We start from the raw sequence: 15,402 nt of genomic DNA on the forward strand, positions 1-15,402 counted from the left end.
CAGGAGCATCTTCCTTGGGGGGCTCAACCCGGGGTAGCGGTCATGGCCAATTAGGGGCTCTGTTGGCTCTTAGGTGACGGCTTCCTCGTGGCTACGTGCAGCGGGGCTAGGGGAGGGTCTGTGCTGACGGACGGGGGTTACTGACCTGGTAGCCTGGCTGCCCCTGGGTGGGTCCGGGACGGGCGTGAGGTTCTGGGGGCGCTCCGGCTCTGGCCTGGGGCCCTGGCCGGGCCTCGAGGGCCTGGGTCCTGGTTGGTGTGTTGCCGGGGTTGTGGGCCGGTGGGTATATGGGGGCCCGCCACTGGCGCAGGGTGCCGCCGGTGCGCCGAGCCAGCTGGGGGGCTCTTCAACTGGTGGGGGGGGGGGTTGTCACATCTTGCAGGGGCTTTCCTCTCTCAGGAACTCTCTCTGCAAGAGGGGGAGATACAGGAGAGGTGGAGGAAGATCTCAGCCTGGGCGTCTATTGTCTTATGTAGTCTGGAAGATGAGTGGATGATGGGGTGGGTGCAGTTTTCTCTGTTGTGGGGTTGAGTGGACTGCCCCGGGCTCTGTGGGGCCGGGCGGCGCCGCTGCGCTGGGCCCCGGTTCGGATGGGCCTGGGCCCCCCTTCCCTGGTGGGTCGCGGAGTATGGGGGTGCCTACTGGGGTCAGCGGGGGAGCTGGCCCCAGGGAGGGGTCACTTGCTCCTCCCTTCCTTCCCTCCCCATCTCCAGCTGCCTCCCTCTTCCCGCTCCACCACAACCACCCACACATGCAGGGCCTTGGAGTGGGGGTGTGTCACCAGGGTGCAGAGGAGGTAACCCCCCCCCCTCTGTCCCCTTCTGGCTGCCTCTGCCTCAATTTTATCCCGCAACTTAGACATTCACATTACTCACATTCTCATTACACATAAATATAGGATCTTGGGGGTGGGCACGCTACACGGAATCCCAATTACCATCAGGGTGTACACCTCACCCCCGGCGTCGTTGCCCACCTCTCAATTTTAAATACACGTAGACATTGAGGGCTAGCAGGAGGGACTATGCGCTTACCTGCTGCTCTCTGGCAGGTAGCTCCATGCCCTCCTGGGTTTTAAACGCACCTTAGAACACACATACATCAACACTACAATGAGCGGGTGGAGGGAGGTTAGGAGTCTTCTCTCACCCTCGTTCTCTGCTTTCTGCTGGAGCAGGGGGGCTAGGAGGAGGAGTTGGCCGTCCGACTGGGGTCCGGAGTGTGGGGCCTCCCTGCTGCTGCGGAGTCGGGGCGGTCTGCTTCTCCCCACTGCAGGGAAAAGGGTAACACAACCTGGGTCTGGGTGCAGTTCCCCCCTCCAGGGGCAAGGGTACCTAGACCCGGTTCGTAGAGTACGCTTGGGGAGTGTGATTGTGTGTACAGCGTCTCTTTATGTCTGTCTCCACGTTGGTTGAGTGTGGAGTAAGTGCATATGAGAGCATGAGGGTGGGAATGGATGTTTGTATCTGTGTGTGCCTGTATGTCTGTGTCTGTATGTCAGGTTGGGTATCAGATGCCACCTCTCTGAGGACAGCTCAGGCCCTCCAAGGTTTGGAGGCCTATCTCCCCCCACCACTTCCCCTGCCGGGGGCGGACTCCCTCAGACGTCGGTGCGTTGGTGGTTCTTTGTGTCCGGGGGTGGGCGTCCGGGTACACACCGGCTCACTCCTTGGCGGCTGCTTGTCGGGGCCTGGAGCCTGGGGCTCGCTTGGGCCACTTCGGAGGTGGGGTGCCCCCGGCCTCTCGGCCTGGGGCTCGGTCACTCAGGCACAGCTGGCTGCCGGCGGAGCTCACGGGCACGTCACTGCAGCCCCCCCTGGCTTCTGCTCCGTGGCTGCTGGGTGACCCCTCATCTGGGACTCTCCTCAGCTCTTTCTGGGACAGTGGCGCGGCTGCCCCTCTGTTGGTCTTCCTTGGTCTCTTGTGTTCTGGGGGCCTCTGGATGTCTGGGGTTTTGATCTCCTCCATACCTGCTTCATGCCCTGGAGGACGGGGCAGTGGCCCCCCACACCCTCTAGCAGATCATTACATGAGGGAACCTTTTAAGAAAACAAGCGCGTCCATGCTCACAGGTGTACACACGGGTGATCACACACACAAACTACACCCTTTTTGGCTCCTACCTCAATGCACACTGTGCTGTCGATCTTACGTGCTGCACAATAATGTTTAATATTTAGTATTTACTGTCATATTCCCATATATCATTGTGATGTGGTTTATTGTATTACTCTCGTTTTCTTCTGCTTGTTTTCTTTTTTCTTTCTCAACAGGTGATCCAGGTGATCGATATATGTATTTTTTTTTTTTTCTTCTGCTTATTCTGTTGGTTTTTGTTTTTTTGCCCTTCTCCCCCGTCCCTCTTCTCAACTGTTTTTCTTCCCCTCTTTCTTTCTCCCTTTTCTTCCCCCAGTCAAGTCTGTCCCGTATTCAGCAAGTGAAAATAAAATAAAGAATAAAAGGTGAATCAAATGGACCATTACGGCAAAGCTGGGATGGTCAATTTGGTAAAGAAAATCCGTTGGGCATCTTTCTTCGCCTTTAGACAATAATTCTGATGGCAAAAGAACCAAACGGGACAGGCAAAAAAAAAAAAAAAAAAAAAAAAAAAAAAAAAGGGTGGAGTGCCGACTCCGGGTCAGGGATGAGTTCCTGCCCCAAGTGGAGGAGTTCAAGTATCTCGTGGTCTTGTTCGCAAGTGATGGGAGAAGGGAGCCGGAGATCGACAGACAGATTGGTGCTGCGGCCGCAGTGATGCGGATGCTGCCGTCATGGTGACGAGAGAGCCGAGTGTAAAAGTGAAGCTCTCAATTTACCGGTCGATCTACGTCCCTACCCTCACCTATGGCCACGAGCTGTGGGTAGTGACCGAAAGAACGAGATCGCGGATACAAGTGGCTAAAATGAGCTTCCTCCGAAGGGTGGCTGGCCTAGGGTGAGAAGTTCAGCCATCCGGGAGGGGCTCAGAGTAGAGCCGCTGCTCTTCCACATTGAAAGGAGCCAGCTGAGGTGGTTCGGGCATCTGACAAGGATGCCTCCTGGGTGAGGTGTTCTCGGCATGTCCCACCGGGAGGAGGTCCCAGGGCAGACCTCTGCTTAGGCTGTTGCCCCCGCGACCCGGTGGAAAGATGGAAAATCTTCACTCCTAACACTCACTCACTTCAGTCACTGGGTCATTATGCCTCACAACAGCCTGTTCGCTTTCACAAATTCCATCAAATTTCCGTGCGTCTGTCCTACTCAACTTCTTTGCTTCTTGTATAAGTATTTACACACACCCCAGTGCCTCTCCCTGCCACGGCCCAGCCCTACAATCTAGCCAACCTCTGCATTCTAACTCCACTGCAGACACACTGCTTTCTCCTCTGGCGTCCTGTCTATGCGTGGCCTCCCCTGTGATGTAATCATCTTCCAATTTCATTCAATACAGAGGCAGTGCCCATTTTACCTCTGGTAAAATCAAAACTCATTATTTTAGTTCCATCTCCTACAAAATTCATTTAACAACATAAATTGCCTCAAGTGAAAGTATACGTTAAATAAAATTAACTTAGGCACTCTTCAACGTATGATCTGAGCACGCTGTCACTAGATGAGCCTGGCCATCTCTGTACACCTAAAACACAGACAGATGGTGTGAATAAGATAATTACTGTGTTGGGGTTGAATTAGGGACACTTGTTGGATAATTGAGGAACATTAAATGGGTAGCCATTCACATAAATGATTAAGCACATGTTTTCTGCCACAAAAAAACAAAAGTGGAGGAAGATTTGAGTGGGGGGGGGGGGGGGGGGGGGGTGTCACCTAAAGGAATGGAAAAAGCTGAACCAGATTAAAAAAAAGCTGTGAGTCATACACAGCTAAAGTAACACTAGCTGCACATTAACAAAATGACTGGCACTGGGTGAGAGAGCTACTAGGACTAAATAAGCACTTCACTTTTAGCACTCTCGAGTGCTGATGAGGAGCTTTATTGTTTGATCAGGTTTGGTGTTGACACACAACATTATTTCTTGAATCAGTTTAATCTATGTTTGCTTAATATAAGAAAGACTGTAAAATGATGACACCTTAATGATCTTAGCACCTTACAATCCGTGTGGGCTGGACATCAGCTGAGATTTATTCATGTTCAAATTTTAAAGTGATTCCTTAAGAATAATCTGACTCTGTGTTTGTGTGTGTGTACCATGTTTACATATCTTTGTGCGGACCAAAAATTGGAATGTCAGTATACTTGTGGGGACCAACAGCTCTTGTAGTAACAAAATGCCCGTCCCCACGAGCTTGAAGGCATTTTTCAGGTTCAAAATGTGGTTTTAGTCTCAGGGTTACAATTAGGTTATGGTTATTTTTTACGCTAAGTGTTAGGGTTAGGCATTCATTTTTGATGATTAGGGTAGGCTGCAAGGAAAGCATTATGTCAATTAGATGTCCTCACAAAGATATGAAAACACAACTGTGTGTTGTGTGTGTAAAATAGCTTCTTCAAGCAAAATTAAACAGATAATGTTGCATAAGATTTGTATTTCCTGAACTATTGTACTATACAACCCTGTATCCAAAACAAATTAAATATCAGTCTAAGTAGCAGACTGTTTTTAAATATAAGTCATTTAAAAACTATACATAACTGTAGGATGGCAGCATGCACCGCTCCAAACCCTGTCCAATATTAATGATGCCCTCACAGATGTGCAGAAGAAACAGCCTTCTTAAATTACTCGACCATTTTATCCATGAAGGGTGACTTCCCTATTTCTGAAAACTGCCTTCTCTGGGATCTACATTTGGTGAGATGCCACAGTGGCTCCATAGTGTAGTGATCACACATTTGTCTAACAAGGAAAAGATTCCTGATTCAATCCTAGGAAGAAGGAAAAAAACAAAACAAAAACAAAAAAACAAAAACAGGGGCTGCATCAGGAGGAGCATCCGATATATAAAAAAAACCCTCCCAAATCAAGGCATGCTACCAGCTGTGATGACTAAAGTGCAATATAGAGTTTGTAAAGCCTATGACACAGACATATTTATCCCTAAAGTTTTTTCACTTCTTTGTACATCCAATATCAGCATTCTCTCTCCAGGAATTTGCTGACATTTGTGAGTCCTTGTATTGACACCATGATTAATATTCCTTATACTGACATTGGTTGCTATTCTCTCACCAATTTAAAAACTATGGCAAAAAAGTATCTAGAAATGGGTAAGAGGAATCGACGGTAGTGAACAAGCCAATCACAAGGGTTCCAGACTATACTGACGCGATGTTTAGCTACATTTCCAGGAAGGTCATATTCGTAGAGTTACAGATCTACTGCGTAGATTCAGGGAGCAGCTGTTTCTTTTAGCTGTGAGACGTCCCACTTAGTCTTTTTTTTTTTTTTTTTTTTTTACATTTGTTTTAGGATTACGTTTTCACCACCTTAAAATATTGAATAAAATTCACAATGAGCCCATATTCTAACAAAATACAGTCAGCAGTAAAAAGCAATATGTGCGTTTTTAATCACTGACCTGTAAAGCCTCTAAGAAGCGAAAGGAACCCAGCCGTCGTCCTCGAGGTACCAGACAGAATGTGGAGTTGTACAGCATTTCTCTGTAGTCATACCTGCAGAGCAAGAAATTAGAGAAATCAGCAACACATGTTCAGAAGATGAATTTAGGCAACCATACAGAAAGACTTAAGGAAGAAAGCAAATGCAGAACCATTTTTTTTTAACATGTGCAAAAGACATGTTACCTCTCTTTTTTGGATAAAGGAATACCTTGAAAGAACTAATACTATGAGGAAAAAGCCCATTCTCTGATCTTGACTTCTGTCCACTCACCTATAAACCCCTTTGCCCTTTCACCTGCACATCTAAACATCTCTCGTTCTTCCTCCATTCAATCTAAGCCTCAGTCAGCACTTGCTTGGATTAAGAAGCTGCCTGGAATTCCTTCGGTATCATTATTATGTGCAAGAGAGTGAGTGTAAAAAGGAGCGGTGTGTGTGTTGGCTACTTGTGCATTCAGTTGAGTTTTATGAAGGATAACTGGAAGTGTAAATATTTTATTTCTCAGTATTATTTGCAAACGAGGACAAATGCAAATGTGTGCTACATTGGTTACATTTGAATGAGACTGCAAATAAGACAAGGGGAGTCATCATTTGTTTGCCTACTGTGTATATCTACCTGGATGTCCACAGCCTCTCCTTTATGGTTTGTGTGTGTGTGTGTGTGTGTGTGTGTGTGTGTGTGTGTGTGTGTGTGTGTGTGTGTGTGTGTGTGTGTGTGTGTGTGTGTGTGTGTGTGTGTGTGTATATACATATATTATGCTTAGGGTTTCACTGCTGGGTGTCTCACCAAGTGTACTGGTAAGGCTCAATATTAAAAAGGCACACTGCTCTGCAGACTTGATCCATGAACTGATTTACTTCAAGTCTACAAGGCACTGCACAGTCAAGATACATCCCGGCATACTACTATGCACACTTGGTAAAAGTAACACACAGTAGTACACTGTACCTCCAGCTCTTCCTAAGCACTTTCATAACATAAAGCACAACACTTTTTTTTTGCTATACCTAATATACAATCATCCAAACCGCATTCTTAGAAACACTAAAAATACCTCAAAGGGTGTCTAAGAAATATATACATATGACCATAATACAATATTATTACACCACTATCAAGTCATTTACACAGCAATACAAGGGGCATGCATTATAGTGACATAAAAGCATAAAAGCAACAGCTAAGCTTGATGCTGTTGATAATACACTTAAGTAATACATAATACACTATAAAACACAGAAATCCATTATCAACACTGGAATTATTAGTAGGTCAGAGCAACTAATGCTGCAGAGTAGGTAGCACAGATGTTGCTCTAATCTGTGCATCCATTATGAAATAGTGGACTTAATGATCAGTGTGACTACATCACAGATAGATTGCAAGATGACAAACACACAGTCTAGCGAGAGTCATGATATTTAACCATTTTGCGTGCCTATAAAATCAGAAATGTAGGTCTGTATCTGGGCCCGGCGGGGTGTAAGTTTTTCACATCCATCATCTTTTCTGTCCGTGCAAACTCAGGGAAGACCAGATGTTCCTCTCCCTGCATACCTCCATTCTTCCCTACTCTTCCAGATGGCTGCCTGCGGGGAGGAGCAGTCTCACAGTATGCTACCTCATGTCAGTGAGGACGTTAAGGATGAGTGTTCAAAAACATCTTCCTTTTGAACCAGCTCATGCCTGTGTTTTTCTTATATATTTCACAGTGCAATTGTAAGGCTTGAAGAGGTTTAACAGACTGGTCTCAAACAGCATAGATGTCAGTGAGAAGCTCATTGCCCGCATCTCACAGCATTTAACTCTGCATGATATGAGGCAAATCCTGCCTTGTCCCATATTTCCACTATGCAGTTAGCTGCTGGTGAACAGAGCAGTTTCACAGTAGCAGATTGGCTGTAGGGATGAGCAACAAAGAAACAAAAAATAACAACAACAAAAAACCCCACAACTTTTCCCTGTTTGCTTCTCTCTTTTGTACCTTTGAAAGAGAAAACTGTGCTAGTCTGTGCCATTTTTATGGATTCTGGACATTGTACTCAAATGAATGAGTCCAATTCTTCCTTTTTTAAATCCATTTACTTTCATAATTCCTTCAACCCCTTTGTTAGGGTGGGTGAGGGTGAGCTAATAACATGAAGTCAAACTACATTGCAAAACAATAAAGCTTAGTCTAAACCCACACAGAGTTACAGTATGTATGTGGTAGACAGACACATTCAATTTGGACTGAACCTCGACCAGCTGGTCAGTCAGAGCGACCACACTGTTGACGTTTACTGACCATTGTGTTATTCTTGGTTAGAAACAACCACCTTTTAGAAATGGTAGCTCCTTTTATATGACCAATCTGTGTTGTCTATCTGTGAGTGACACAGGGAAGACGGGAGACTAGTAAAAAGAAACCTTAAAGTCAGAATATATACTGATTTGTCAACCAGTAAATTAGTTGTTAAGCTTACCAAAGCCCCTTTACTTTCTTCCATAGTTGGTCAACATCGTTTCTCTTTTGTGTTTGTGCGTTTAACTAATTGCCATCTTTCACAGGTCACTGAACTCAGCTGGAAATTCCATCAGTAGGGACCAACCCCTAGTGGCCTGCTATGCTATGTTGTGCAAATAAGCATCCTTGTATCACTTTTAAAGGAAAATAAGTAGCTGTATTTTTAAACGGCAATCACTGGTTTACCAAGATACAGTGATGGCAAGTGTTATGCAAGAGGAATTTAGCAAATCTAGGACACGCTGTACGCAGATTCCAGTGAAAATATGATGAGGTGTTTGTTCACTTATGTGAAATCATTTTACATTAATATTTGAGGTTCAAGGCCAGAATGGCACATAAAAGTGGAACCCTGTTATTTGCCAATAATCAGTGCATAGTTTCGATTGACAGGAAGAAAGTAGACCGATCAAGCCTCAGTTTAGGTGCAAACACTCTCCTCCATGTGCAAGAGAAGAGATGAGAGAAACGCACTAATGTGGCCTCATCATTCCGACATTTTACTTGATATTAACACATAACTAGTCCAGTTCTGACAAATGTCCAAACTTTCTCACTGAGGAAAACAAAAAGGAAAAAAGAAAAGGAACAAGACTTGGCAGTAAAATGGCAAAACATCAGTTTCAATGCTGTGACCTTCTGTTATGCCTCTCTACATAAGCCTATTAATTTTTGAATATAATTTAAAAAATATTTTTTAGTATTAGAGTTAAGGAACAAGAATGATTCAGAAAGAGAAATGAATAACAAGAGTGAGCTGGGTCAAGAATGAATATCAACCAGTCTCCTAGCAACCAGAACGGATGGTGTGAAAAAGAAATGCATAGCACACTTTGTCAAGTGCCGGAGGAGACTTGGAAGAAGTGTTTGTCTCCCATAATCCATGCAAGGGACCACACACATTATCCACATAACAACTCACAGAGAGGGCTGCAATCAAAAGAGCCATTGACGTGGCATTTCAAAGTGCTGATATTGGTTCCACCAGCATGACTACCAGGAACTACAGAGCAGTTTCCTTTAGTTTATGTAATTGTTGGTTCTCTTAATCCTCACAATCCCACACAGTATACATTTACACAACAACAAATATTTGATTTCATGAATTTTCAGAAGGGGTATTGTTAGATTGATACAGATAGGTTAGTGAAGCAGGATGAATTTACTCATAAAATAACCAAGGACCTTTTTATAGCTGGGCAACAACACAATTTCTGTAACCTAGATTTTGGATATACTGAACCATCAATTGGTTTAATTATGCCAAATTCAAAATAAATTTGGAAAGGAATGAATACATATCAAACTTCATTTGGTCGTTTGGGTTTTTGGTTTGTTTGTTTTTTAAGCTTACAAACCAACAGAAGTGGATTTTTATCTACTGGCAATGCCAAGATCAAGGCATGCCAATGACAAATGCCACTGTACATGCAGTAATTTGTTATATAAAGCAGAGAAAAAATTCTAAAGTATAGTAACAGTAGGGCAGTTATATATAACACTAGATCTGTGTACGATATGCTCTTTGATCAAACCAACTGCTGTCAGATGAGAACAGAAATTCTGAAGATTTTGGCAGAGCACCAGTTTTTGTCTGCGTGACTTTGTTGTAGTATCTGTAAACTCTGGCTCAAGTTCTTAAAAAGAGAAAATCAGTAACAAGGTTCAACATCATCAATGATCTGATGGACTGGGGCTAGTTTAAAAAAAATAAATTATATTGCTGGGCATGTTGGTTAACCAGCTTATTGCACTTTTAGGATCAGTGATGGTGTTTCCACAAATTCATTAACCTGTAGCAAACTGACTAAAATGTATTTTCAGTCCCTTACAGTTAGCATTATCACATTATGGGCGATCATGGCTCAAAGAGTTGGCAGTTCGTCCTGTAACCGGAAGGTTGCCGGTTCGAGCCCCGGCTCGGACAGTCTCGGTCGTTGTGTCCTTGGGCAAGACACTTCACCTACCGCCTACTGGTGATGGCCATACCGATGGCGCGATATGGAAGCCTCGCTTCTGTCAGTCTGCCCCAGGGCAGCTGTACTGTAGCTGACTCCACCAGTGTGTGAATGTGAGGGTGAATGAATAATGGAATTGTAAAGCGCTTTGAGGGCCCCGAAAAGCGCTATATAAATGCAATCCATTATTATTAAAATGCCAAAAAAGCTTCATGCCTGTTGAGATCTTTCAATTTGAAAAAGAACGATCTAGCGTCTGTTTGTTTTATGTCGTGAAAGCATAAAGCATAACTGATTAAGCAGATGCTAAAATGAAACCCGTCTGCATACAAACTATTTATTTTGACACAGTCTTAGGAGCAGCTGATCATCGCACTACTTCCAGCAGTGACAGGGGTGAGTACTACTACTTCTATAGATTTATCTTAAACCTCTAACCCATTTCTCTGGGTTAAACTAGCACTATACAAAGAAATTACATTTGCTTCTTTTTAAACAAAAACTCCCATTTAATGGCCCAGGAGCCAGTGGGAGAAAGAACGTTACAGTAGACATCGGTTAAAGTAGAAACTGATTTAACAATTGTCTCCACAACAAAGGAGAAATTGCATGAACTGAAAGGAGAAGGCAGCTAGACGACTGTGCTGCTCTCCCACCCCACAGTACCAATACTAACTTCATATCTAATTTTACGCCTTCTCTTTTCTGTCACAGTTGGACTAGGTTGATAGACATTTGGCTGTTGCCAAGACCATTTCTCTGAGCCCGAGGAATTTGAGCCTGAAAGGCAATGAGTGAAAGTGAGTGTCATCAGAAGATAAAGGAAAAGAAGGATAAACTGCAGCTGACAACTGAACACTAGATCCAAGCCCCGCACAGCCAGAGCCACCCATGGCAAGACTGTCACAGACAAACACATAAAGCCTAATTTTAAGATCAACACACATCGGAGCAACTTCAATAGTTGAACAAATGGACCATCTTAGACTCTGTTTTTTTGTTTCTTGACAAGACTGCACACGAGGAAGTAGACATGTACACCACACCGTGATGGGCCCAAGAGGGGAACACTTTTGGAGAAATTGAGAAAAAACAAAAACAAACAAACACTCTTATTGAAAGACTTGCATCTAATGTAATATGAATTTACATATAGTGATTTTTCGTGTATGGGAAAAATCATTAACTGACTGTTTATCTCTACAAAGCATTCAAACAGATGCTTTGAATGTGGGATTAATAGCATCAAACTTGCATGAGGGTATTTTGCAGTCTATATACTGGAATCTGTGGTAGCATGTCTTAAAGATTTTATTAGAGCTTGGAGAAAACGTGCACACCAACCAAAGCGAGACAAATTTATTCTGTGTTTATATATCTGAATATTAGTTAAACTGTGAAATCCATTCCAGTAATGCAACACAACCAAGAACTTCAACACTAGGGGACACACAAGTTATTGGCCAGAATAACTAAAGAGAACAACTTAAAGCTTAAAATACTCCATGGGCCTGAGGATGAAACATGACTGATTAATGTCTAAGACTGTTATAAATGAGATTCCCTGCACTATCTTGCATTTAATAGGGTAGTTAATCTTGACCGTTTTTAGCTGCAGCCATGATAAATGAGAAACTTTTTTGAAGCATTGGTGCCTCGAGCAAGGATGGGGACCTAATACTGGGTCCATAGAAAAAAGAAGAATCGGACGGCAATAGAGCTTCAGGGGTAAAGGAAAAAAAAATCTAATTGAAATAAACTACACATTTACAATGTCACCTAGACTTGGCTGTGCTAGACTTTCTTTCACCGAAAGTCTAACACAACTGTTTCCCACATCAGCACAGTAATTTACATTATGGGAAATGATCATTTATTTTTAATAAGAAAACAGGATTGCATAAACATATTGTAGGTAGCTGGATCGCTGAATGTATTTTTTCCATTGAAAAATTTATGGTTGTTACACTTTATTAGAAAAGAGGACAGTTTTCCAGCGGTGCAAGAATTACCATTGGTGCTTAATGGAGTTTAACAAGGACTGTGTGCTCAAGCCCGAGTCAATGAAGCAGAGAGAATGTTAGAACCAATATGGCTTTTTCAAAAACAAAGCCTTTACTCATTTCCTCAAGGCGCCTTGGACTCACTCATCTTGCTCTGGTTAATGAGTTCAAAGACAGCTTTATAAAAAATTTACAGACACACAGAGGGGGGTCTAAAGCTCCACCACATTACATGACCTCAGGTTAATTTACCCAATTACTATGCTTTGAGTCTTCGATCACTCTTCTTTTTCTTGTGCCCCTTCTCAGTCTCTATCCATCTTAAGCCCTCACTAAACAGGAAAACCTAAACACAAAAACCTTTGATCTGCTCAAATGCTGCTACACACACCCGTAGGTTTGTACAGTTACACTCAACATCCATGCACACTGACCAAATCAAACTGATTTTTTCAAAACATCCATCCAAATAAAAATGCTTGGATCTTAAAAGAGCTGCTGATTTATTTTGGCGAAAGTGTCTCCCACATCTCTAATCAGCCATCCATCAGCTTGATAAGGCTGATGAGTATGATGCTTTGAAGTGCTCTCTGGATACCATAACCAGAACAAGGGACTCTTGGAGATAATTAAATGACTGTTGTTAATGGAACAGCCATTAGTGCTGGAATGTCAGGACTGGCTTGTAAAGTCAGGCAACATAAAGATGTTGGATCAGTCGTTAGGGTCAAATTACTTGACTACAATGACCACGGAGGGTCTAACGTCTCTAGCAATAAGGATCACTGAGAGTAATATACATTTATGCTGGCTCTGGTGTGTATTTCCAAACATTAAATTAGACCTGAGTATTACAGTATAATCTTTAAGGACTTTTTTTTATAGCCTGCACTAAGAGAAGAAGAGTATTTCTTGATCTCAATAGGCACTTGCACTTTAAGCTGAGAAGCTTACTAATCAACTAATAACATGGCTGTGGTAAAAGCCAAAGCGAGCCATCCACAGAGCTTTAAGTGTGTCCCATTAAGAACAAATGTGGAAGTTGAGCAGATTAATCTAAGCAGCCTCCATGCTTCAAGGAAGGGTGTCAAACAGCCAGCAACAGGCATGTGTAGGACACAAAGCCTATCTGGTGGTGCAGGTACAGAAGCTGTTCTGCAAGAGAGATAAGTCCAGGTCAGGAATGTCTCTGTTCCTGGGCCAAGTAGAGAGGATGGCTGCAAGAAGAGATGGAAGTGCAACAGGGCAGATAATGATGGAGAGAGGGATTGAATGACACAGAGGTGGAGGGAGGGGACGAAGGAAACAGGAAAACACACACAGGGTGATGAATGGATAGGAACTGAGAGGGGAAGGAGGGGATAGAGGAAGAGTGATGAAAGATGGGATTATGTGAGGAAAGAGTAGAATAACATATGCAAAGATGGATATGAAGAACAATGGAAGAAAGCATAACAAGTGACTAAAAGTGGGTTGGAATTAAGTGATTATATTTGATTTAATATGTTTAAATCTATCAGTACATTGACTACATTTTATCTACATTTTGTTAAGGATGGAAATGGTCCTAAATTCATAGGCAGCCGGTCCCTTTACTAGTACAGCTGCCAAGATAATAGCCATGACAGGGAGAAGAGGGATTGGTAATGCCCATCTTAATTCACACTATGGAATGATATGAACCAACTATGAGATCAATGCACCGTCAAATGGACTTGTGGGCTGTGTCTGATCTGAGCCAACATTCATCACGCTGAGAGAGGGATTTAGATAAAGCCTGGATGCTGAGACTGAGGAGTTTGTTTTTGAAACATTCTTTATTTGTTTGTGTGTGGGTGTGATTTTGGACAATATCTGAGGGGTAAGGCAAGAGCTGAAACACAGGGCCATGTATGCAAGTGTGTGCATGTATGAATGTGTATGGGCATGACTTTTTTATTTTAGGGCAAAAGTGTATGCTTTAAGACACAGAAACAGACATTTCTTGCAGCTTTTCATTATGCTAATGTGTGAGTGTGCTGTGATTATTTGTGAGTATTATGTGAAAATGCATCGTTTTGGGGGATTGGAACCCCAGGAGTGCAATCAACAGTATCCACAGGAAGCATTTCTTTAAAAGTAGAAATAGCACTATTGAAAAGTGTTCAACCCACCTGAATACCTCAGAAACATATCTCAAAATTTAACTACAAATAAAACAGAAGGGGACAGACACTACTAAACTTAAGTGAGAAAACAAATTTTTTAATTTTGGTGACACAATCAAAGAAAAAAAGAGAAAGTAGGAGTTATTTATCCAATCTGCTGATGGCATCCAGCCTCAAACGCTCGCTAGGTAAAGAATGGCTGTGTGTGTGAAGCCAGTGTCAAGTAATCAGAAGAGCAGCTTCATTCTGCTGCTGAGAGTGTAAATTAGCATCTCACCAAGTCGAGCCGCCAAAAAAACCCACCAACTGTAAACACAGTCTTTTAGCTCTCAAGAGGGAAAAGATGATTACCTCACAATTACGAGACCACAGTGCAAAGAGAAGCCCCATTGCCTCAGTGACAGAAAGAGAGATTACAGGGTGGCGGTAGTACTAATGATGATGGGTAAAGTGAAAAATACTGCAGTTTATCCCAGGAGACATAAAATTGCAGCAACTAGCTGAAATTTCTGGCACTTGGCTAGCACACTGGCAACGCTCTTCAAAATGAAACATGAAGAAGAGCTGTTTGCGAGTCTGCTGCCAAATCGAACGGTTTCTTTTTCTAAGGGTTTCTATTTCTGTGAGGTGACACTGTACCACAGACTCGTTAAATGTACAAACATGCAAATTTTGTGAGTTTTTTTTTTTTACAAACTTACATTTAAAACAGGAACTGAGTCATTTAAAGTCCTCTTTGGTTTTGTTTTTTGTTTAGTGTTTTTTTATAACACCAACAAAAAATCAGGACTATTTCATATGGTTGGATTCACAAATTTTACCGATGCGATAATAGTAAAAGTAGAAAGTTCACTGTGTCATTAGTAGTATGACCTGCAGAGACTTTCACTTAGCAGGAAAGTAAAGAAATAAACATACATTTGACAGTACTAAAATCCAGCTGCTCTCTGAGACAGGAATCTGACGACAGGAATCCATTGGGAATTGCTCAAAATTTCAGATCAGAATCAAATAATTTACAACAGCAGGCAGCAGTGGAGTTTGCAGAAAGCAAAGCACAGATGGGCTTTGAGGTGGACGAGAGAGAGAGAGCACATATCTGAACCCCAGTACAGCAGCAGCTTTAGCAAACATTGGGGGGGGGATAGCTGCATTTCATTTCCATTTCTGCTTCTTTTCCTCCATACACCAAACCTTTTAGAACCAAGCTGGTTTGAC

The 15,402-nt window shown here is 42.9% G+C and overlaps 1 protein-coding gene across 1 annotated transcript in view; it reads right to left on the reverse strand.

The window, feature by feature from the left end:
* LOC146507878 (exostosin-1b-like) overlaps positions 1 to 15,402 on the reverse strand; it is a 44,385-nt gene that overhangs the window by 14,457 nt on the left and 14,526 nt on the right. The window contains exon 2 of the mRNA XM_085176178.1: positions 5,524 to 5,617. Coding sequence (XP_085032304.1) covers positions 5,524 to 5,617 — 94 coding nt within the window. The remainder of the gene's footprint in view (positions 1 to 5,523; positions 5,618 to 15,402) is intronic.

The sequence above is a fragment of the Neolamprologus multifasciatus genome, chromosome 11 (assembly GCF_963576455.1).
Source record: "Neolamprologus multifasciatus chromosome 11, fNeoMul1.2, whole genome shotgun sequence".
Lineage (NCBI taxonomy): Eukaryota > Metazoa > Chordata > Actinopteri > Cichliformes > Cichlidae > Neolamprologus > Neolamprologus multifasciatus.